Raw genomic sequence first — 25557 nt, 5'->3', positions numbered from 1 at the left:
AAATAAGGCTCACTACCGTTGTGTCACTGGCAAATTTCAAAGTGATGTTAGACATGCAGTCAGTGGTAGATAAAGCATATAGTTACATTGTGTTGAATAGTACTGCAGTGGGCTGGCGCTCTGCCCGGGGTTTGTTTCCTGCCTTGCGCTCTGTGTTGGCTGGGATTGGCTCCAGCAGACCCCTGCGACCCTGTAGTTAGGATATAGAGGGTTTGATAATGGATGGATGGATGGATGGATGGATGAACGGTAATTGGTAGACCCCTGCAAGTGAAAAGAGAGAGATTTATTTAAAACAATAATAAAGACTTCAGTTAGAAAAAAGAGACTAACATTAATAAATTAAACTCCTGATTTCCATTAACAGAGTTATTTCAATGAACGTTAACCTTTCATGAATACATGAATCATAAATAAGAATGTGTTTAAAACATAGATATTACATTAGAAAAATAATTAAGCCAGAATTCAAATAAATTTGTAGTGAACTGAGGTGAACTCAATTCTTTTAACAGCGTTTAAAAATCACAACATTTCTTTTCTTCTAATTGTAATTCCCTACCATTAAAGATGGAAGTAAAAACATGAAGCTTAAACTAAGGAACCTAACAAGTCATACAAGATGTATGTCCTAAATTCCACAATGACTAAGCTTAGAGAAGCCACTAAAGTTGGGGTATCAGAGCATAACAAATTACTTAATCTGTGCTTAATGGCTCAAGTTCCCTTTTTATCTTGTTGGTCTCACTCATTATATAGTTAAATCTATAACTGAAGCATATAAAGTTCACCTGGAAATGGGTGAGGCTAGAAATTCATGGGCAACGGGACATATGGGAAATACAGTACAAGCTTTCCAGTGGCAAATTTCATGGGAGTCTTCTTCCAGTGGGGTAGTTTAGAGGTAACTTGCTCTGCTGTCTTTTGATATAATACAACCTCTCTCGTCATTTATTTATGTATAAAAAAATAAAAAAAAAACAGATTATTCAAAAATAAATTTAGTGGTCACATTATATTTGGAGCAATGGGATACCAATCTAATTTGCTTCATTCTCTGATTATGTTCATAAAAAGAATGAGTGGTAATTTTGCATTGCATTTTGTGTGATTCCAGCAGCAAACTAAGAGCAACTTTTTGTTTCTACTAAAATGCAACCGGGAAACTCTCCCGAACAGAGTACAGAGTGAAAATAGTTATCTCCGCAAATGTCCATACCATGTGAATGCAGCACAAACAAGATCTGAAATTTACAGACACAATTTTCTTTACCTTCAAACAAAATTTGGGAGCAAAAGACAGCAGCAAAGTTCAAGCCCAAAACAGGCAAGACAAAGACCATAAAAGACCTGGAAGAAGTGGCTGAAATATATTGTATCTAGTTAATATCTGATAACAATATGCAGCTAGTGTTTTTCATGGACTCCAAGCAGAAGTTTAAGATGTTGAAGAAAGACTTTTGCTTGACATGAAAAACATTCATGAAAACACATTCACTTCATGATTTTCATGTTGGTAGAGCACCACTAGCATTGGAAGATCCAGTCTTTATATTAAAGCAGACTGAATGAAGTTCACAACACTGTATTCTGTGCAGTCAGAAGCAAGTTTACAAATGAAAACTAAATAAACACACATTTATGGATTTGGCTGTTCTATTAATACTTTTTTATTTTTATGGGATATTCCAGGGTGGCATGTTCATTTGGTGATGTGTTGTACCTTCAAATATATGTGTGAGTGTGGTTTATACATTTTTCCTATGTTTGAATAACATAATGTAACCTAACCTAACCTAACATAACATAACATAACCTAACCTAACCTAACCTAACCTAACCTAACCTAACATAACATAACATAACATAACATAACATAACATAACATAACATAACATAACATAACATAACCACCTTAATCAAATTTCAATTCATCATTAAGTGCAAAGTAAAGACCAAGCCTGGAAAGGGAGCAAGTCAATTTTAGTGTTAGAAGGATTGGTTTATCTAAGTTGATCTGGTATGAGTGACTGTGTCAGGTCATTGACTGGTGCCACATTTAAGACACATCTGTGTCCTTCTTTGCAAACCCAGTGCTGTTGGGTTAGGTTCCAGGTGCCTAAAATGGCAAAACTAGATTAGGCACCTTTTAAAAATATATGTTGTCAGACAGGGGTGAGCAATGTCAGTCCTCAAGGTTTTTGTTCCAACCAGCTACTTAATTAGAAACCAATTTGTGCCAATAACAGATTTTATGTAATGTCATGGCTTTGTCAGTGTTTTAACTCTGTCAGATCATTCTTATAGAATTTTTATAGAGTTGTGTTTTTATTCTTCTAAGGATATCATCCAAATTATGTGAAATCTAAAACTGATCAATCAGTCGTTTACTTTTTTCTCCTCAGTTTCGTGAAGCAGTTTATTAAACCAAATACAACACAATACAATTTATTTTTTGTATAGCCCAAAATCACACAAGAAGTGCCGCAATTGGCTTTAACAGGCCCTGCCTCTTGACAGCCCCGCAGCCTTGACCCTCTCAGAACACCAGAAAAAACTCCCAAAAAAACCTTGTTGGGAAAAAATGGAAGAAACCTTGGGAAAGGCAGTTCATAGAGAGACCCCTTTCCAGGTAGGTTGGGTGTGCAGTGGGTGTCAAAAAGAAGGGGGTCAATACAATACAGCACAATACACAGAACAGGACAAATCCTCAATACAGCATAAAAATAAAAAATTTAACAGTAGATGATATCACGTAATATGATTTGGATTTGTCCTGGAGACCTCATTCATCAAGCTACCTCCCCCATTTGGCCATTCCACAGCTGAAATAGTGCTAATCCGATGAAACGACCCCTCTTTCCCACGATTCCTGCGATCCTCCATCAGGGATGACTTTACCGTAGGCAGACAAAACAACTTGGCAGGTGGGCCGTGGCATCAAGCAAGCTAGACAGAGAACTTCTGGTACCTTTGCACTTGCATCTTATTGATAACATGGTGTAATTAAAAACGGTAAATACAGCGGTTTAAAATTAAAATTAGCAATTAAGGCTTCAAAATCTTAATAAGTGAGACAAATAAAATGAAGCAGAAAAAATGTCACTCGAGCAATCAGTGCTTTATCAGCAAACAAATGACTTCTCATGAAGTAATTGGGTTAGAACTCCAGGACTGACATTGCTTACCCTTGTTTTAAGGAGTTGTTTTAAGAAGTTTTGTTTGTTTGTTGATTTGTTTTCCAGTTTGCTCTCTTTTTGAGTTTTCATTCAGTGTAATGTTGATTATGGAAAAAGATGATCCGCTGTGGCAACCGCTAACGGGAGCAGTCGAAAGAAGAAGAAGAAAATTCAGCGTAATGTTGATGTATTCATTAAGGGTGCGATTTGTTTCACCACAGATGCGTTTTAGGATTTGAGGCTAGCCATTTTCTTCTTGATTTAGCACGATCAGTTTGATGCTTGTTAATAAATACAGAGCTGATTGAAAAGAAAATATACAAAATGTTTAGTTGGATGTGATATTCTTGTTACAAGGTGACAGATGGAGTACTCTGAATATTTTAACTTTAACAATAATAACTGAACATCTGTTTAGTCACACATTTGCAATATCACATAACATGTTTTGATGCAGACTTTATTTCTTTTCTGGTTCTAGAAATACTGTATGTTATATCATTGTACATAAGCCAGTATGGGAATTTTAGCCAGGTATTTCATATACATTACAGACATGAGGTTACAGTGGAGTACTTGTTAATATTACTGCCTCCCAGTAATTGGGAGTGATGCAGGTTCTGCATCGGTCTGTTGTGGTGAAAAAGGAGCGGAGCCATAAGGCAAAGCTCTCAATTTACCAGTAGATCTATGTTCCTACCCTCACTTATGGTCATGAGCTATGGGTAGTGACCGAAAGAACGAGATCGTGAATACAAGCAGCTGAAATGAGTTTCCTCCGCAGGGTGTCTGGGCTTTCCCTTAAAGATAGGGTGAGAAGCTCAGTCATCCGGGAGGGGCTCAGAGTAGAGCCGTTACTCCTCCACATCGAGAGGAGTCAGATGAGGTGGCTCGGGCATCTGATCAGGATGCCTCCTGGATGCCTCCCTGGTGAGGTGTTCCGGGCACGTCAAACCGGGAGGAGGCCCTGGGGAAGACCCAGGACATGTAGGAGGGACTATGTCTCCTGGCTGGCCTGGGAATGCCTCAGGATTCTCCCAGAAGAGGTAGAAGAAGTGGCCGGGGAGAGGGAAGTCTGGGCATCTCTGCTCAAGCTGCTGCCCCGACCTCGGATAAGTGGAAGAGGATGGATGGATGGATGGATGGATATATAAATAAATAAAATCCAATGTCTGTTTGTCTGTTCGCTTTTCACAAGAGAACTTTTTAACAGATTTAAATCATGTTTTTATTCTGTAATTTCCATGAACATTCTGGTGGATTTTGCAACTTCTTTCATTGCGCTATCACAGTTTGCTAGCAGTACCGATTTATTTGCACAAATCCAAGAGACAGGCTGTGGGCCGAGAGGAGGGTGATGCGGGACCTCAGAAGTGGGGAGGCATGCGTTGCCCTCCTTACTCATGTGCCAGCCTCCGTTCGAGTTGGTTTACCTCTCGCCACATGTTGCAGCATACTTTACTTGCACTTAGCTAGCAATACCTGTTTGTTTAGCAGAAATTATCATCTAGAGATTGTTGAAGAGTAACGATTGACATTTTTGAGAGAGAGATCATAACTACGTGTTTTAAAGGATAGCTGCTGATTGCCAGAGATATCACAGCCACGTGCTTTCCTCCCCACATGGGAGATGCTCTCCTGTCAGAGCTTAACACAATCAGATATAGTGGCAGCGTTTGACACTGGAGCATACCTACCTTGTGCTTGGCCAGAATTATATATATATATATATATATATATATATATATATATATATATATATATATATATATATATATATATTTTTTTTATTGGTTTTTAAAGTTTGTCCTGTTTCACTGCTATGTGGGCGGAGGCGCGGGGGACAGCTAGTATATAAATGATAAATGCTGGATTGGATGGACTGGCATCCCGACTAGGATCATGTATGAATACATACTGGGAGACAGTAATGGATGGAAACTAAGATTGAAGGTACAACCTTGCCAGGTTGGTCCTTAGTTTCTGGTCCATTTGTGATGATCAAATAATTTTGGTACAAAGGACAAGTAGACGCCTCGCAGTTAGGAGACCCAGGTTCACTTCCCAGGTCCTCCCTGCGTGGAGTTTGTATGTTCTCCCCGTGTCTGCGTGGGTTTCCTCCAGGCGCTCTGGTTTCCTTCCACAGTCCAAAGACATGCCAGTCAGGTGAATTGGCGAGTCTAAATTGACCCTAGTGTGTGTTTGGTGTGTGGGTGTGTTTGTGTTTGTCCTGCAGTGGGTTGGCACCCTGCCCAGGATTGGTTCCGGCCTTGTGCCCTGTGTTGGCTGGGATTGGCTCCAGCAGACCCCTGTGACCCTGTGTTCAGATTCAGCGGTTTGGAAAATGATTGGATGGATGGACAAGTAGACCTTTTCTGTCCCAGCATGAAAGGTAACAGTGTTCCCCTGCCTGAAGCCAAGTATGGACACCCACAGTGTGGTTAATGTAGTCTAGAAAGATGATCATGTTGGGGACCATGTGCACCACACGGGGGCACTGTGAAGAATAGACTTCACTATTTTGGAGAATTTTCATATGTCCCTCACAATGCCATAACACCGGAAGTGCTCCCAGGTCTGACATAAAAGGAGCCGCTCTCCCTCATCCAGGGGGAAGAGTCAGGAGGCAGAAGGCAAAGGCCCATGTGGAGGAGTGAAAGGAGATGGAAGAGGACAAATACTTTGTTGGGTTGTTAAAAAAGCTCTGGGAAAATAAAAACCAGAACTTTATTTTATTCCTAAGCTGTGTTTGGTGGACCTGTGTCAGGTGTTCAGCTCTCAGTAGCACCCCTAGTGATCACATTATATTTATTCTAATTACAGCACAGAAAGATAAAGTGAATTCCCAGAGTCACACAGTTTGTTAGAGGTGATGGGAATGCTGAGGTTTTAAAGTCCTGTGCCATACTATTTGGTGAACAGTTGTTTGTGTGCATGTGTGAGTGTGTGATATACAGCAGGCTAAGGGGCAGTTTCGTGTTTTGATTGATTCCCAGACCCTAAACCAGATTAGAAGAATTCAGTGATGGATGGATATTGTGTGGCCAGAATCTCTGTGTATTTGTCTTGTTGTTGTTATTTTACATTGTGTTCAAAACTTGTATGCAGTAGCTTTGCTATGTGTGCAGAAAAATGTCTCAGCTATTGATGTGTTCCTAGGCTTCACAACTGAAACATATTGGGAGTGTATGAATAAGTGGATTGAAAGAAGAAGAAGAATATCTGCCTTTCCAGTGTAATAAAAAAAAACAGAAAAACACAGGTAAAAAAAACAGAAAGCCTAAATAGAATTCAGGTTTGTCCAGCTCTCTGCAGAAAGGTAAAAAAAGAAAAAAATGAAACCCATGTAAGAAAATAACAGAGTGGCCAGATGGTTCCTTACAAATAGGATACTGCAGACAAAGAAAGCCTTTCAATAAAGGAAAATTATAAGTCACCTACAGTATGTTTTTCTTTGCTTGTTTCTGGTTTATGGATTCTGTTCGCCTTTTTGGAGATCTAAGAAGAACCCTTAATGGCCACGATACAGTAGTGTTGTTCAAGTGGCAGGGCTGGAGATCTGTAATCTTAGCCAGCTCCTAACTTCTTTGTCGGGACAAAGTATCAGAGGTTTGACAAACTGTGGCTTCTTGTTATTTATGAGCTAGGGAAGCTTGTAAGGCTGTATTGTTTTGATTATTTGTCAACATCAAAATATTAAATCATTCTTGAAAGTGCATTTAGTGGAATTACCATCTTAAGTTTCTGTGGACAAATCAGTTTTGACATGTTGTACTTTTTCTGCATTCAAATGAGACAGTCATATTGCTTATGCTGTGATCAGTATGGATGAAGGAGTTGCACATCACTAGAGCACCGGATTATGATGACTTTACTTTATATTTCTATGCAAACCCTGGCTCTATCTTTTTCCTCTATAAACCAAACATGTATTTTCAAAGTGAACAAATGGATGAAGATTCACTCTGATAGGTTACTGATGCACCTTGGTTTAAAGTAGTGGAAGTGCGAATAACACTGAATTAGATTTTCCAAGGCGAGGTGAAGAGAATTCAAATAAGTTAAGCAAAGCACATGCAGGCCATTCCCAAAGGAAGGAAAGGCTGATATTTTGACATTCACTAGACTTTCTTGCAGTTCTCAGCTGATTTTTTTTATAACACAAAATGTATCCTGTTATTAAAATGTCAGCTGCATTTTTCATTTTATTTTTTTTTTTTTTTTGCTTGGTGTCTTTCAGTTTCCAGACCTGTTAATGGAAAGTTATGCTCTGGACCTACACCATCAGTTGCTCAGATGTGTTCTGTCCCTTGCGCTCAACTATGTTTGCTCTCCTCTTGGTCTGCGTGGGGCCCTTGTACCTATGAAAACTGTCAAGATCCACAAGGCAGAAAAGGTAAATCATGAGTTATGAGTTTATTTCATTTGTCACTCCTATTCATAATGGCGAACTGCTATGTTTTTACCTTCCAGCCCCAGCTTTGTATAGTGTGAACTGATGTAAACAATGTATATCCTTTATTAGAAACACATTACTGGGGATCAGTGATTAATTAATTAATTTCACATAACAATATCAAACTTAGTTCCCAGTCATGGATCCACCATTTACTATTATGTTGAAGTATACTTTTAAATTATGTTCTACTACTCTGATGCTTTATGGATCCAGTGTCCTGTGTTCAAAATCTGCACATGATTGCTGTCTGCATTGCATTGGCATGCTGTCACCATATCTACGCGATGTTTTCTCTCAAGGCTGTATTTTTTACCTATATCCCAAAAACATACTTGTTAGGTTCATTGGTAATTCCAAATCGGATGTTTGTGTGTATGAGTAACCACTGAGGTGAACTAACACCCAGTCCCAATGCCGCTGGGGTAGACTATGGCCCCTCACAACCCTGATTGGATTAGAAATAACATATACAAATGTTGTTATTATTAATAAAGCCTCCAGACTCTCCAATTCAGTGTAGCTTCTCTCCAGTAGGCCTAAACACCTTTAGGTGTATTTAAAACAATGGGTTTGCTTCTACTTGGAGCTACCTTTTACAGTTTATACTTGTACTTTCCATTACAAAGATTCTCCAGCTCAGCATTTTTCAACCTGTGACTCACAAGTCAAATGTGAGTCACTGAACTCCCTACATAGGTCAGCAGTTTAAGTTAAAGATAAATAAATAAATAAACTAAATCAATCATTACTTTAATGTTTTAGGGCAGTGGTCTTGAACTCCAGTCCTGGAGTTCGGCAGTGGCTGCGGGTTTTCATTCTAACCCTATTCTTAATTGGTGACCAGTTTTTGCTGCTGATTAACTCCTTTTCCTTTTATTTTAATTGAATAGTTTTTTTAAGATTTGTTCCCCTGATCGTTCCCTGAATTGCTTCATTTCTTTCCTTAAATGGCACCCAAACAGAAATGAAACGTGATGTAAGTGAGCCAACAGAAGACCAACTAAGTTAGAGCCTCAAACTCCAACCAGTTGCTTAATTAGGTGCTGTGTCTTGTCATTAATTAAACCCGTTCTTGTTGTTCTTGTTGCTGCTCTCATTGTGCAATAGCATACATTTCCAAAATTGTTGATTTTCTCTTTTCTAAGTGCATTGTTAAAATGTTTTGGGGACCTGAGCAGATCAACATTCCTCAGATCTTCATCTTTCTTTATTTTCAGATATTTTATAATGGTCACAGTTTGCTGGTCATGTTTTTTGCTCATTTTGTTTCTTATTATTGTTTAGCTTCTAATTAAGGAAAAAGAAACAAGCCGTCTGAATCTTCAAGAGCAAATCAATTAAAATTAATTCAAATGAAGTTAATCAGCAGCACAAACAGGTCACTAATTAAGAAAAGGGTTAGAATCAAAACTTGCAGCAACTGTGGCCCTCCAGGACCGGAGTTTAAGACCACTATTTTAGGGTGTACCAGAAGCACATGTTATCGAGAAACAATTATGGTTAAAACAAATAGTCTGAAAAGTTATCTGCCATTCAAAACTTCTAAATCAATGCCAGAATTTCAAAATAAAATGTATTAACTCCAAAATAAGTGTATAAAGTCATCTGATTCATATCACATGCCACAAAAGATTGCATATTCTCCTCATTTCTGTGTGTGTGTGTGTTTCCTCCAGTTACTCTGTTTTTTCTCTCGTTTCATAAGGATGTGTATTACTTAGGTTAATTCATCTCTTGTGGACTCAGCTTCCCATCCAGACTTTTCTCAAGTGTGATCTCAGCACTGCCTGACCCTGAATTAAGTAATGCAGAATTGAGAGTAATACAGAATGTTAGGTTAGTCTTAATAGCAAATATTAAATGAAGGAAGACGGCAAAAATAAGAGCATTTTAAATTGTAAAAAATAATTATAAAAAAGAGTGATTGTTTGGCAGTAAACTACATTAATACTTCATCCATTTTTTGGCCAAAAAGAATTTTAAATCAACTTTGAATGTGACTTATTTGTTTAAGAATGTGTGAAATGTATTTAACCTGTATACAATGAGAGGTGAAAAGTGTGCATTTGTATAATCTAAATTATCATCTGAAATTAAATAAACTCAATGAAACAAATGTGTATCCGTGCATGTCAAATGTCTTCTCTCTCTCAGTATCCGAGTTAAATAAAAGGCAGACAATTTCATAAATAAATATTAAATTTAAATCTATGTGTTTCCCAAGGAATTGGAGAGGCTGTACTTCCTTTTCTCCAGCTTATTGCATAGCCTGCTGACAGTGCAATCTATTGAAGTTAAGCCTAAACAATGTAAACATATGAAAACAGCAGTTACCACGCTGTTAATTTAATATTTATTCTATTATATGATAGACTTTAAATTAAGTCTGCAGGTGTTCAGTCACTTCCCTGATTTGCTCTGTTTGTCTATGAAAGGCTACATTTAGGATGACAGAACTCCTCTTAAACTTTCTGAGGTGACACTGGAACAGAACAATCAGGACGAGAACAGGCCATTCAGCCCAACAAATCTCACCAGTCCTATCCACTTACTTCTTTTAAAAAAATATCAAGTTGAGTTTTGAAAGTCCCTAAAGTCTTACTGTCTACCACACTACTTGGTAGCTTATTCCAAATGTCCATGGTTCCTTATATAAAGAAAAACTCCCTAATGTTTGTGCAAAATTTACCCTTATCAAGTTGTATCTCCATGTTTTTGATGAGCTCATTTTAAAATACAAGTCTCGATCCACTGTACTAATCACCTTACTAATTTTAAACACTTCAATCATGTCACCTCTTAATCTTCTTTTGCTTAACTGAAAGACTTAGCTCTTTTAATCTTTCCTCATAACTCATCCCCTGTAGCCCTGAAATCAGCCTAGTCGCTCTTCTCTAGAACTTTTGTAGTGCTGCTATGTCATTTTTGTAGCCTGAAGACCAAAACTGCACACAGTACTCCAGGTGAGGCCTCAACAGTGCATTATAAAGCTTGAGTATAACCTTCTTGGACTTGTACTCCACACACCATGCTATTACAGAACAGTGTCTGGAAGTTCTGATGAGGTTTCTCACACCATCACCCTCTGCTTTTGGTTGTCCGAGCCAATTCTGCACCCACTTGAAAACATCACCCTGAACTCCCTGTTCTTTTACTTTGATGCCCGGCCTCTTATGTGGCACCTTTTTAAATGCTATCTAAAAGTCAATACAAATGATAGCATACGCTCCACTTTGATCATAACCTTTTGTTGATTCCTCATAGAATCCCAGCTTATTAGTAAAACATTGTCTCCCTCTTCTGAACCCATGCTGACTGTTCAGAAAACCGAGTGGGCTGCATTACACTGTTAATATGTTTCCAAAATCAGTGTGAATCATATTGATGTTAGCACAGTGTCTTTTAATCTGATAATATTCTTTAATCTTAGTAGTTCCTTACACATAGTAGCCATTTTATTCAATACATCCATCTAGACTGTGGGTAAACTGTGGCCATAAAAAGATGTATTTGTTTTTCAACTGTCATAACATGGAGTTCCCATAGTAGCCAAATGGGAATAAGGCTTCCAAGCATAAGCGAGGGAGCAGATCAGAATCTTAAGAGGTCTGGTGGGCAGAGACTCAACTGAACTCAGCCAGGCCCCTAATATAGTCATTCATTGTTATCTGTGAGAGGTTGGTTGCAGAACCATTGGTGGATACCAAAAACCATGGATGTTTAAGATACAAAAAAAATGGCATAATATTTGCTTATAACCTACACACATCTTCCTTTATACTTTAAATTATCACTAGCAGCACTAACATTTCCACGAATTTAAGCTTCTTTCTGTTTTATTGAGTGAATGCTCAATTTGTTCTTAGCTACCTTATGGCCCAATTTGGCAAACAACATGGCACTTTTCAAAAGATACAAGATTTGTATTTTCTTGTCAACAAATAGCACTTTATCCCCCTTCTTAAGGCCCATTTTTACTTGAATGTAGGCAGCTGCAGACGTGGTCACGGACAGATGTCACATGCACACCCTGGTCTGTTCATAGTTCAAGTGTTCAGTGCGTAGCACTGCATGACACTCAAGGGCTTTTTCTTTACCTTTTCAAATCATTCTTACAGATATTTTCATTTCTGCCTGCACAAACTTTTATCTTTGCCTGAAGTCTGGACGATTTCTCACCATGAATCTGTAGACATTCAGTTGTCGCTGTGTACTTTTAATGATGGATTGTGTACATATGGGGTAGCAACACTTCACACAACTGTTCCTCCAATGAGTGCATATTTTCAGTTGATGCACACAGGGACACGCGGTTGCATTCTGGAGGCATGCAGTCACAGACGTGCCAGGACTGATGACAAAACCTACGTCACGCCCACCCTAGCGTACCTTTGCAGTGATGCGTACGTGTCAAGTATAAACCAGCCTTTAGCCTTTGAGCTTGCACTGGTTAAGTTCCTGCAGTTTGTACACACCACCCATCACTACTACAGATTGTGTGCTTTAGTGAGGTCCTCACAATGGCCCTTCTGCAATTGATCATGGCCTCTGGCAGAGCACCAAGAGGAAGATCAAACTTGAAATAAAAACCATAACAAGGTTTATGTTGGTGAAACGGTGGAACGATCATTACTGAGCCTTGAGGGGTGAGAGCGGGGGGTCAGGGCATCAGCCTGACTCGTCCCCCTGCCAGCCCTCTCCACTGATCACTTCATCACTTTATCCACATGGAGTCAGTTTAGCATGTGGCAAATTAAAATTTTGCATCTTGGAAGTTTCTGATTTTTTTTGCAAATATTTTCAATCCATGGTTGGTTAAATCAATGGATGTAGAACCCACAGATACAGACGTCTGACTGAACTACAGTATCTGTTGGCTTTAGCTGAAGCAGGCTCAAAAATCAGTTTCTGGCAAAACAGCTATAAATATAGTTAAATTATGACAATTATGACCACAAACACTCCGCTTGAATTTATAGATCAAACAGAATATCTTTAAAAATCAATGATTTATTCATGGAAAACTTAATAATACAAAGAAAAAACTATAAATAACAAAGATGTACAAATGAGTTCCCTTAAGAGCAATACTAAGTAAATGAGTCCCAAAACATAATCTAAAACTCTGAATCCTTAAATCAGAACACAATACACTGGAGTGCTTTTTCTAGTCGTCAGTCTTCTAGTTTTGGTGATCATTTGTCTACTGTAGTCTCATCTTCCTGTTCTTAGCTTACAAGAGTAGATGCTGGTGTGGTCTTCTGCTGTTGTACCCAATCCATTTCAAATTCTCACACTGCGTATTCAGAAAGGTCTGTACATTACTGTTGTATGTTGGGCTGTTATTTAAACATGTGTGGCCTTTCTGCTGGCTTGGGCTTGTTTGGCAATTCTCCACAATAAAAAGTGCTTTCATGCACACTGCTGCTGGAGAAATGGATGTTTGCTGTTTTTCACTCCATTCTCAAAACCGTAATCATTCTCTGTGTATTTCTGAGATAATGGAACCACCATTTCTGACACCAACTCTTGCACCATAGTCATGGTTGATTAGATTATGTGTCTGGACCATTCCAATGTTTGGTCAACAAAGCACATAAATCTCTTGACCATGCCCGCATGTTGTTTATCTTGAGTAGCAGCCACACGCCTGCCTGTTTGGAAGAGCATGCTTTCTGTGTTAACAAGCAGGTGTACTTAAAAAAGAGGCTGTTGAGCATATATGAAGGTTTAAGAGGAAAATCAAATAAAAATCAAAGAATTAAGGACAAGCCAAATGCTGCATCTCCTCTTTCTAAATGTGGCAAACCTTTCCACATCAGTGATCTGTAATATGCTGTAATGTAATATTAAATGGATGAGTGTCCAAGTGCCTTGGCCGCTATTTAGAATAATCCCTTTGGACAAGAAACTTTTCCGCTAGACTAGAAGTTTGCGTTTTATTTCCCTTTTAATCAATATCAGAAATCTCCATCGTGTTAAATTGACCAGATATTGATTTTCTGTTGGCATTACTTTGCACGATAAACAGTAGAACATGTAGATTTTCTGTACAGAGACACAGTAAATTTAAGGTGTAAAATACCGCTGCTACACAGTTTCTTTTAAACTGTTTTCACAAAATTACCTAAATCATGTAATTCCTGGTAAAAAGAGATTTGTATTAAAAATAAGTACATACATAAAAAATAGAACGTGTCATATAGAGTACTGTAAGAGGAGACAGAGCATTACTATAGAGCTGGGCCACCACCCTGGTGATGCCATGTAGTTGAAGGTTTGTAGAAGAACAAAAGCATGCAACAAACTGAGGAAACATGGTTTCAGATGCGGGTTCAAAGCAGAACTAACACAAAGATTGACGAATTCCTGATCATATGGTCTCCAGGCAGGAAGGGGTGTGTCCAGGGAGCCGGGCAATGGAAATGATGTGAGAGGTGGAATGGCTGTCAGACTTCCATTCTGCAGAGTCAGGAAGAGAGACGTCATTAGCAAACAGTGCCAACCCCTGGTTCAGCAGGTAACTACTATCACCAGAGTCCTTAATTTGTCTCCCATGCACACAAACATGATAGTACCTATAAAAAGTATTCAACTTGCTTGGAAGTTTTCACGCTTTGTTATTATATAACATTCAATTACGGTGAATTTATTTAGATTTTTTTAACACTGATCAACAGACTCTTAAATAGAAAACAGATCTCTGCAAAAGTGATCTAAATTAGTTATATATGTAAAATACAAAATAATAAATCTCATAAGTATTCACCCCCCTACATACTGTTCCAGTCAGTATTTATGCTGCAGAGAAGCACCCCAAAGTAGATGGTGCATTTTTGATACTATGCAATGTTTGGCTTACTTATACCAAACACCGCATTTGGTCTGATTGACAAAAACCTCAAATTTGGTCTCCTCAGACCATACAATCTTCTTCCAGCTGACTTCACGTACCTTCTGGCAAGCTCTAGCTGAGGCTCAAATAAACCTTTCACTAAGGAAGCACCCAGTTGTTTTCTGCACAGACTCTAATTTCTCCACTGTAGCTTGGAACTCATTTAGAGTCATTGCTGGTCTCTTGGTGGCCCCCTTCACTGGTTTTCTTCATGTTCATCTGTGCCCTACACCTTCCATTTATTAATGATTGATTTAGCTGGGCTCCAAGGTATTTTCGGTGACTTGGATATTTTGTTGCTTCCATCCCTTGACTTTCAATCACTTTTTCATGGAGTTTCTTGGCATGTTCTTTTGTCTTCATTGTGTAGGATAGACCGCCACTCTGACTCACCACAATCTGACCCTTCCACATGCAGGTGCCTTTATACTATAATTATTGGAAGTCATCACCCTAATTCTGTGATGTCTAAGACCATTTGACTGCTCCAGTGATGATTTAGGTGTGAATACATATGCAATCAATTATTTTTGTGTTTTATATTTGTAAATAATTTAGAACACTTTGCAGAGATCTGTTTTGATTGTGACAGCAAAACCTAATCAATTCCATTATGATCCAGTGCTGTATAAAAGTAAAACATGAAAACCTCCATGGGGTTGAATACATTTTAAAGGCACTATACGGAGGAACTGTGGTGGGCTGGCATCCTGCTCTGTATTTGTTTCTGCCTTGCACCCTGTGCTGGCTGGGATTGGCTCCAGCAGACCCCCGTGACCCTGTGTTAGGATATAGTGGGTTGGACGATGACTGACTGACTGACTGTATGGACAAAATGCAGTCAATAGAAGAACGTTACGACTAAAAGCTCTCTAACCATAACATTAGGACATCAACGTCTGCAAAACTAGGGAAGGAGAATATATATTTTTTCACCAAGATATGACTATAATTTTATTCCACATTAAAAAATGATGGTTTCCAATATTTCACTGATAAAAATATGTAGAGAAAGTCATATGCTGAGCACGTAAAAATAAAAGCAAACCTGAACAATGAAATACTTGGCTACATTCTGTTAGTGTACCTCTTTATACTGTCAAAAGGGTTAACAGAGACTAGTTTATTCTGAATTATTATACATCACTCTTCGTAAATTACATTTGTATTGTAATGACCAAGAATGCTAACACATTTTAAATGTAATTTCATTTTAAGTAATTAGAAGAACAACAAACTTTGCAGCCTGGAGCTGAATTGGGAAGGCACTTCTTTATTGAAAATGGGGAAAGTGTATCCATCCATATATTTGAAACAGATGCCTTTTTCACCTTCATGACCGGCTGGCTGTTAAAAATAAGACGGGCTGGATGAGATCCTCAGATTAATCTCCTGTTGGTACTCAAATGAGTGTCCACTCATTTATCCTCATTTTAAAATTCTTAAGAGCCAAAGACATTAGTCGTCCTGCTAAGGCACAACTTAGGATGTCCATTTAATTTATTTCCCACATGGCACAGCAAGCCAGTCTGTGAACATTTATTAAATTGATTTTGCGAAATCGTTGACATACTGGTTAATGGAAAAGATGATCAAAAGAATAAAAATCAAGAAAGAGTGAAAAGGCATTAGAAGACAGTGCCACCATTAAAGCAGATGCCAGAAGAAAGGCATAGTGAGTACAGACTGTGCTGTATTCTGTATGAAACTATGAGGGGATTAAAGTGAATTATTTTTAAACCAAAATTGTAGGTATCAATTACTTGAATGGAACAAGTCAAGATTTGTACCACCTAGAGGGATGAAAAGTCACATTTTCTTGATAAATTTGAATTCAAATGGTTCAGACGCTGCATCTTAACAACTCTGAAATCCTGTCAAAAATAAAAATAAAAGTGAACTTGCTTAAGATGGTCTTCTCAGTTCGTAGTTTCTGAACTCTGAAGATTTAAAACTAGGTTATACTGCATTGCTTGCCCAAGACATTCTTCTTCCCTGTTTATTTTTGCACAAAGAACTGCATTTCTTTTTTAGCTGTTCTTGCAGAGGGGTCTTCTCCATCTTTTGTTAACATCTTCATTATAGAAGAACAAAACAATGATTCTGTGCTTCATAGACTAGTTGTATATTTTCCCAATATTGTGACAGCCTTACCTAATCACACAATAAATTTAATATTTATGAAATAATGTTCACTGCTGTGTTCTTTATATGCAATTGAAATATGCTGCATTATTTTACGGCAAAGTCAAGCACTATCGTCTTAAACTAAATGCAGCCACGTAAACACGGAACAAAATTATGCAATGGCTTCCTTTAGAGTAGGGTGCTGACATTGAAAAGTGAAAACTGTACTGTGAGTGTCGGTAACATATAATTTACCAATCCATAGGATGAGCAGCAACTCCGAGAGATGAAAACAAAACTAAGACACTTCACTGTGCACTCTAAATGTAACTGACCCATCCCTTGGGGGGTCTCCTTAGCATCTCAATTTTCTCTTTAGGCATCAGCAGCATGAAGAACAAGAATAACAAAAAAGAGCTGGAATATATGAGAGATAGAATTCCCTTTTTGTAACCTAACAACCTTCCTCAGCTTGGTTTGTGTGAATGGGTCAAAGAATCCTTTTACAACCTGGCCTACACTACAGCTACATCACTACAGCTTTAAAACCAAACTAAAGAATTTCCTGTCCAAATCTGCCAGTTGTCAGAGATGCTCTTTGAAATGGCCCTTTGCATTCAAAGTAACACAAGGGTTAATGAAGTAACATAAGTAATAGCGATGAGCGAACATTGCTGAGTTTGCTTTGCCATGAGTTCTCTGCAATCATGGAAATGTTCTTGATATTTGCCAAACTTGGTGAAATGCATTAAAGTCAATGGGGAAGGACTAACTGAAGTAGATTAGACTGAATTATAATGGCACAGTTGTCTTTAAATGGTCCCTGAGGGCTTGGGAGACGTCTGCCAACTACGCAGGACCGATTATTGTGGCCAAAACGGTGACCTGAGCTGTGCAGCAGCAATGCCAACCACTGCACCATCTCGTGCCTCAGTGAAATGAAAAAAGAAAGAACGCAGTCAAAGAGGCGCAATCATATATTTCATCGAAACAAATTAGAAATGCCGAAATCGTAGTCGAAAGTCGGGGCAAATATGTAGGTCTTTTAAAGGCAGAAAATTCAAAGTGGTGTGTCAAGATTGAAACCGCTGGCTTGTTCTATTTTTTTGAAGTCACGCTGAAGGTTCTTCAAACTATCTGTGCTGATGCTTTGCATTATTTATTCTATCAAAAAGATAGAAATGTCTTGTAAATATTAATAATTTTTTTGTTGTTTTTATTATTATTTCACAGAGTGTACTGTGTTTGTGGGGAGTGTGTCAGGCTCCCTCAAGGTTTGCTTTCACTCTCACCGCACAACATGTCTAATTATTATGCATGCAGCGGGCACGTGCCTCCTTCTCTTATACTGATGTGGAACTCGAAGATCGACCTGCATATTTGGCTACAAGCACAGATAACACATCCCACAGAGTCTGTAATTATATAGCCGGGGGGCCATCCCATCAATGTTGCCTATTACAGCTGCAGAGGATGTTGCACTGGCCTTGCAATGCATTATGGGACACTGGAATAAAAAAATTCCCCTAAATAGGCTGAATTATCAGACGTACAAGGGCAAATGTGAACGAAGCAAATTCGCTGCGAATAACACTTGGCGAAATTCACTGATCAATACTAATAAGTAACATAAAAACTAAATACAAAAATATTAATAACAGTCTTCTAGTCCTCACTGAGTCCTAAATGTAGATAAATCAATCCTCAGCTAATAGACAACACTTTTATCACTATTAATTCAAAAGAAAAAGAGAACATATGGAAAAAGTAAAAAAGTAAGTGCACCCTATGGTTCAGTAACTTGTAGTGTCACCTTTCATTCAAGTTCAAGTTTGTTGTTGTAGGTACTTAATATAATTAAATTTGTAGTAGCATACTGTTATGTCAACAAGTTGACATGGTTTAAAAGTAAATGGATTAAAGACAGAAAAAGGGTCAGAACCAGGTAATTGAGGAAACCGAGGATTCAAAACCGAAATGAGAAACTAATATTCTGAGTCTAAGAATGGACTGTGGCTAAAGTCAGAAACCTGGAGATCAAAAAATAAATATTCCTAACAAAGGCATGAAGCATGGTTTGTTATCTGAAGTTCGGACAAGAACATGGTGAATTGGGTGACCTTTTAATCCCACCACCACAATTATCTGTGGGTCGCAACCCCAGCAGACGCAGCCACAAGCCATGTAAAAGCTACAGGGAAATGGTCAGCAACTAAACAAAATCCAAAATATATAACACATAGTCTTGTGTTATAACACAATATCAACAGCAGCAGCAATAACCTGTTTTCCGTATGAATATTTCAGTCTCTTACATGGTACTAAAGGAAGTTTTGCCAGCTCTTCTATACAACACTCCTTCAGTTCTTTGATGTTTGACACCACTTTCATGCACAGCCACAGATGGACTGGGATCAAAAACTGAAATTAGATATTTTACTCAGCACAATCAGCCAAACACCAAAAATCCTTGTGCCCCCCTGGAATCCATGTACCCACAACACTCCCTATTGATTTGTAAAGAGTACAGTATACCAGCTGCTATTAAATCACAGGCCATGTAGATGATGCATTTACTAAACAAATGAGGGTCTAATCAATTGTAAAGTATGAGTCACTGTACTGCACCCGAGAGAGGACGCTGAGTACAAAGGCTTCAGGAAAAACGATTTTATTCCCAACCAAACAGGAATAAAAACGATTTTATTCGCAGCAAAACAGGAACAGTGAGGGTATTTATTTAAATCGTGAGCTACCATTTCAAAACACACAGACACTGCAAATGAGCAGGGACAGAGCCACATTAGTGGCCGGGCTATAATGTTCCCCAAATCACCCATCAGGTGACAGACGTGTTATGTGGGGAGGCTGTGAACTTACAGTTGCTTTGGTGGCACGGCAAACCTGTGGTTGCCTCGGTGATGGACAAGCAACCCTCTACAGACGTATCCATCGAGTTTCGCTGTGCAACACCATTGGGCAGGGTCTCAAAAGAGCTCAAAAATCCCACAACATGTAATGTTTCAGTCCCAGTTGAACTTTTCTTCACTTTCTGCTAGCTAATATTAACTCCAAGCCTGGTGTCCAGGCTTTTATCTCTTGCACTAGGTCACACATTTTATTGATGTTTGGTCTGCTTAAAATCTGTCAAAGATGTTCTAATGTTGTGCCTTTCCCTTAGTTTACTTTTCTGATGAAGTACTCTTTGACTTTTGTCCTTCCTTTACACAGTGAGAGATAGATACCTGCTCATTTAGGATGGTGCGAGTAGGTGGCAATTTACTGAAAATGACCCCAAGATCCGGTCCTATCAGTGAAAATCATGGGTTTGAGTATGAACTAGCATCCTTATCTTGACATTGTAGAACTGGCTATAAGATGTATGATATTTTTCAGTTAATTGGTAGTATAAGATGCAGCTCACACACAAGTCCACATGCTCACAGAGACACAGCCTGTGTTATATCTCATTTTCATTTTGAGCAGAGCTGTTCTCTGGTAACAAGCTTCTCTAAAACGATATATTACACTTTTTCTCTGACTTTCAAACTTTAATTATTTTGTTTTTAGAAGATCTCAGTTTTCTATTTCACTAAACACTAATTTACCTGTAATGTGGATAAAAACATTTTTTCAAATGATTTAAAAATATCTGAGTGTTTTAGCTGTCCAGAATTAGAAAGAGGCCCGCAGGCAGAAGTGGGGCAGACATCTCATGAAACAGACAATTACAACTGTTGTTTGTTACAATGAGGGTTGTCTGCACAGTTTTGAATGTAGATTTGGGATTTTAAATTAATAACAACATTTTGAAACAAATAGAAAGACACCAACCTAAATTAATTGTTGTTAGATTTGTCTATAAGGCTGCCACACTGAAATTATATGCCTCAATAATTACATTTTGTGATAATTCTACATATTTATTTGTTCATGAAGTATATTTTTGCCACTCCTCATTGAAACATGTTCTTGAAGTCTCTAAGTCTCCTATGTTCTGAAAAGATTAATAAGCACTCATTGACTAATTCTGAAGCTGGTTTTATAAAGCAGTAAAGGTAGTAGCTTTAAGAGAGTGACATTTTAAAAGAGCCCAGCACTCAAGATCTTTCTTAAATTTATGTAGGAAAAATGCAATGAACTGGAACTAACAGGGAACAAGATATGTGAAGTGGACCAAAAATAAAGTCATGCATTCACTGTACAGTTGATTAAACATAATGCGGCTACAGACGTGCTAAATTATTAACATCTTATTGGATGTGGGAAAGTCGAGGATTTAGCTGTGAAAATGGCTTGCAAGAATCTTGTAAATTGTTTTGCCATTTTTTCCCCCAGGACCGTGTGTTTTCTCTTGGATCCTTTTGATCCCAATTGGTCTTGACCAAAGTGCATAAGCAACGATTCTATTAGACATAATAATGGGCCAGGCTTATTGCTGACCTGCATAAAATGGTCCATAGAAAGAATAAAAGGAAATTGCTTCTCCAGACTTTAAGGTGAATTGTATTGCATTTCATCTGAAAATTCCAAAGTGAACATGAATTGTATAACAACTATGATTTACTAGGAAAAGCCTTTTTCACCAGCCCTAAAATTGGATTAATGGGTTACACAGTAGATATATGAGAAAGAATGAAACGAAATGTATTTTATTAATGATATGACTTATATCAATACAAGGTGTTATAGAGATTTTTTAAAATATTATGTTTTAATAGTTTTGATTTAATTTATTTATATTGAAAATGTTTACATTATAATAAAACAGTTATAACAATGGCATCAGACATTCAATGCTATGAAAATCACATTAAATAAATAAAACACAGTCCTATCAAAAGTACAATTGATGCAACATTTCTAAGAGAGATTTAAAATACATGAAATAATAAAACATCAATACCTGGATTTACATAGCAGTTTTGAAAAAAAATCTAATTATCAAATATTTCCTTATTTAAAGTATAACACTCGAGGTAAACATTATTTCAATTATACTATAAAACAGACAATCAATCCAGTTTTTTGTAAACAACATTCTAAAAACATTTTTGGGGATATTAACCATAATGTGTGTGTAATGTAGGGGCGAATGAGAAGGCAGAGTAAGTCCCATAATAGTTGGATTGCCAACTGGGAAAACCCCATTTACTTTGCCAAAAAAAACAAAAAAAAAACAGACGCACAATAATACTTCTTAAACAGAAAGCAGGCAATAGCCGCTTGTCACACTCTAGTTGTCCTTTCTGTAATGGTCAGGCTTTGGAGAAGTTCCAGACAACTGAGCACACAGGTCCAAATTCGACACCTCCTTCCAGGAACAACTTTCTTTATATTGTCTGGACTGGAAGGAGTGGGTCTCTTAGGCTCTGTTGCTCTCAACGGGTTGAGACAAGACAATTAGCAACAGAGATCTATCTATCGAGATCTGGAACCAATCCCAGCAACATCAGATCATGGAAATCAAGAAACCACCCTCAACAAAGAAGCTACCATTTAACAGCTTAATATTTTTTTTTCAGGGTTGCACTGAGAGTTATAGTAAGCAGTAACTCACCTAGGGTGGGACGCCCATTAATCACAGGGCCCACTCACACACACATATCGAGGCATACAACTTTAGAAAGTCTCTAATACAACATGCACATCTTTGGGATGAAGGAGGGAGAAGGAGTACCCAATGAAAAACTCACACAGACATGGTTAGAATGTGCAAACACCAGGAACACATCAGTTTGCAGAGGAAATCCAGAAATGAAGGACACATCCTTGATATTGTTTGTAATCATGTAACTATAATATAGTGCTTTTAAGATATTTTATTATTTTTAAAAATTGTCTTTAATTCTGCTGTCTGTTTGAAAACTGTTTGGTATTGCTTCAAATCAAAAATGAAACTGAGCATTTTAAAGTTATTGTTTGAGTGGCAATTTGTTTAATCATCCCCTGTCTCTAATTGGCTCACTCTCTCACCCCTTCACCCCTATTAGCTAACGTGTGGTGAATGTACTGGCGCAATAATGGCTGCCGTCACATCATCCAGATGGGTGCTACACAATTGGTGACTGTTGAGATGGTTCTCCTGTCTCTATAAAGAGCTTCGAGTAGCAAGAAAAGTAACTATAGGCTATACTGCAAATGTAATTTATCGTTATTATTAATTTCCTGAATCAAGTTGTATTATTCATCCACCCATTTTTTTATACCACTTAGCATATTGTAGAGATGGAGCCTTCCTTAGTAATTTTGAGCAACACAGAGACTAACAATTCATGACAAGCCAGACTAGAAAAGGATACCCATGCTCAAAAGTCTGGGCTAGTTTATTAAAAATATCAGTGGCGGCTGGTGGAAAAAATTTGGGTGGAGGCGCAGTTTTTGGTGGAACAAACTGAAGCAGCGTTTATCTATTATATAGTGCCTTTCATATCTATGTATTATATAGCACCTTTCACATCTGTCTATCTGGTCATTCCACATGCTCTTGTGGTTCTCATCATAGTGCCAGTGCACATCTTGGCCTGTCCAGTACCAGACCCATAGGGCAAATCTAGGCTAAAATCAGAAGGCTGCCAGTTCGAATCCCATAAATGCCAAAAGGGACTCTACTCTGTTGGGTCCTTGAGCAAGGCCCGTAACCTGCAATTGCTGAGCGCTTTGAGTAGAGAGAAAAGCGCTATATAAATGCAAAGAATTATTAAAATGTATTATAGCCTTTCTAGTATGCTGCCCAATCTGATGCCAGCTTTCCCATTTCTTCTGTGCTCCAAACCTTCCGTGCATAACATCCACAGTCCCCTTATTCTTCCCATAACTTGCCCTATAGATGTGGAAAGGAACAGGTGCACCTGCCACCCAAATATTATACTATACCTACTTCTAAATTGCAGAATCTTCTGACAATGTGCCCAGTTCCCCATTGTGCCAAAACCCACACCATAATGTCTGCACCCCCACCTCCATAGTCTTCCAGTAATGTGCACTTCTATCTGACGTATAATACATTCATAGCATAAGTCTAATCCAAATCTTTTCTACCTCTGCTAATAGAGTGTCCAGTCCTCGGCCACTTTCACTATATTCCATAAATCCATGTCATACAATCACTAGTCCTCTGAATTTTCTCAAGTCTTGCATCCCAGTTTATCATATACTATCCCCATAGATTCATTCCCACCCTAATTTTATTCTACACTTGCTGTAGAGAGCTGTGTTCCCGGAAAAATCTGAAACTAACCAATTAAAGGTCAGCCTCAGGTCACCTGATTGCCAGAACAACAAGAACTTACATACACTCTCATTTGGCCACCGCTGTTCACTCAGGAATTATAAGTATTCAGACAGAATTTAAACAAATACAAGTCAGAACCAATTTTTAATAGATGTTGACATGCGCTGACACCAGGCACGTTGTGCAAATAAACAAATTAATTTTATGATTTTTTCACATTACCTGAATCATTTAAGCAGAGTTTTTAAAATATTTGGAAGGGGCAGAGCCCCAGCACCCCACATTACAAACTGCTACTGAAAACCATCCATCATTTCACGAAGTGTGTAATTGTAAACACAAGCAAACTTATTTGTACGAAACCAGTGTAAGTCATCAATTCAACTACCAGACATGTCTTGTTTGTGTACAGCATCTGAAGAAAATCCCTTATACACAGAATATGATTGGGCAGCAACCATAGAAGCCAATTTAAAAACAGGGTTCAGAGTTGACTACATTTCCTTTTGGAGACTTAAGTACTTTGGTGTGCTTGGAAAATTTCTGCATTTGTTTTCATTAGTCTGAGGCTGTAACAGTGCCATTGTATTAAGTGTTAAATAAGAAGGGTATCATGAAATGAAGAGAATATTGGGAGAGGGAAATGAAAATAAGTCGTACACCAAATTTAAAGTTGTTACTAGGAAGACATAGAGATCGAAAATAAAGCTGAAATCAGTAAGCAAACTTGTAGAAGAAAAAAACATGCAATAAAACCAAAACAGTAAAATTAGAACCAAGTGGCATGATACGTTGAATTTCTTTTTTTTTTAACCAAAACTTGCATAATAAAAAATGCATTGTACCATATATAATGTGTTGTGCGAATGTTGTCACATGTGACATCCCGTTGCTCAAAACACACCTTCTGCAACTGGGGCTAGCATCTTGACAACTGGTTCACAAAATAGTCTTTAAACAAAATAGTGGGGTGATAAATAAGGTACATAATGGAAAATCTGAAACGTTTTTCCTTAGAGATAGCAAATGTTCTAATGTTCTAATGTTGAAATTGTTACAGAACCACAGCCCAAAAATAATTTATAGAAAAGGTAAGTAAGACTGAGAGAGGACCAGAACATAATTATAATAATATTGACATTCACAACAAAAACAAACTTAATATATTAATCTGGAAGCTGAGTTCTTTTGTGGAGATTAGTCTGAAAGCTTTGGAGTTTTGAACTGAGAGAGAGACAAAAGAATGTGGCTATGTTGCTGCCTATCATGAACAATGTGTTACACATCTACTGTATATGTCATTCTGTTCAGCCAGTGGAGCACCGTGAGCACACAGAGTCATTACTTCTACCATCTACCCTCAGACTTTATAATATACAGTATTTCTACCATTTTAACATTTTAAATAGACTGTGGACACATTTATTTGTGTATTTACTTTTTTTACACTTGCTGGTAGTTTTGGTGATATCTGACAGTTTTTAATATCTATCTATCTATCTATCTATCTATCTATCTATCTATCTATCTATCTATCTATCTATCTATCTATCTATCTATCTATCTATCTATCTATCTATCTATTATATAGTGCCTTTCATATCTATCTATCTATCTATCTATCTATCTATCTATCTATCTATCTATCTATCTATCTATCAAG

At 37.8% G+C, this 25557-nt stretch overlaps 1 protein-coding gene across 2 annotated transcripts in view; it reads left to right on the top strand.

Annotated features, from left to right (window-relative positions):
• Positions 1 to 25557, top strand: part of thsd7ba (thrombospondin, type I, domain containing 7Ba) — a 1045844-nt gene that overhangs the window by 504437 nt on the left and 515850 nt on the right. For both annotated transcript variants that reach the window (XM_039757380.1, XM_039757379.1), the window contains exon 7: positions 7420 to 7575. In XM_039757380.1, coding sequence (XP_039613314.1) covers positions 7420 to 7575 — 156 coding nt within the window. The remainder of the gene's footprint in view (positions 1 to 7419; positions 7576 to 25557) is intronic.

Source organism: Polypterus senegalus, chromosome 6 (assembly GCF_016835505.1).
Source record: "Polypterus senegalus isolate Bchr_013 chromosome 6, ASM1683550v1, whole genome shotgun sequence".
Taxonomy (NCBI): domain Eukaryota; kingdom Metazoa; phylum Chordata; class Cladistia; order Polypteriformes; family Polypteridae; genus Polypterus; species Polypterus senegalus.
The sequence above is the reverse complement of the archived record's forward strand: the minus strand, read 5'-3'. Positions and strand labels throughout refer to the sequence as shown.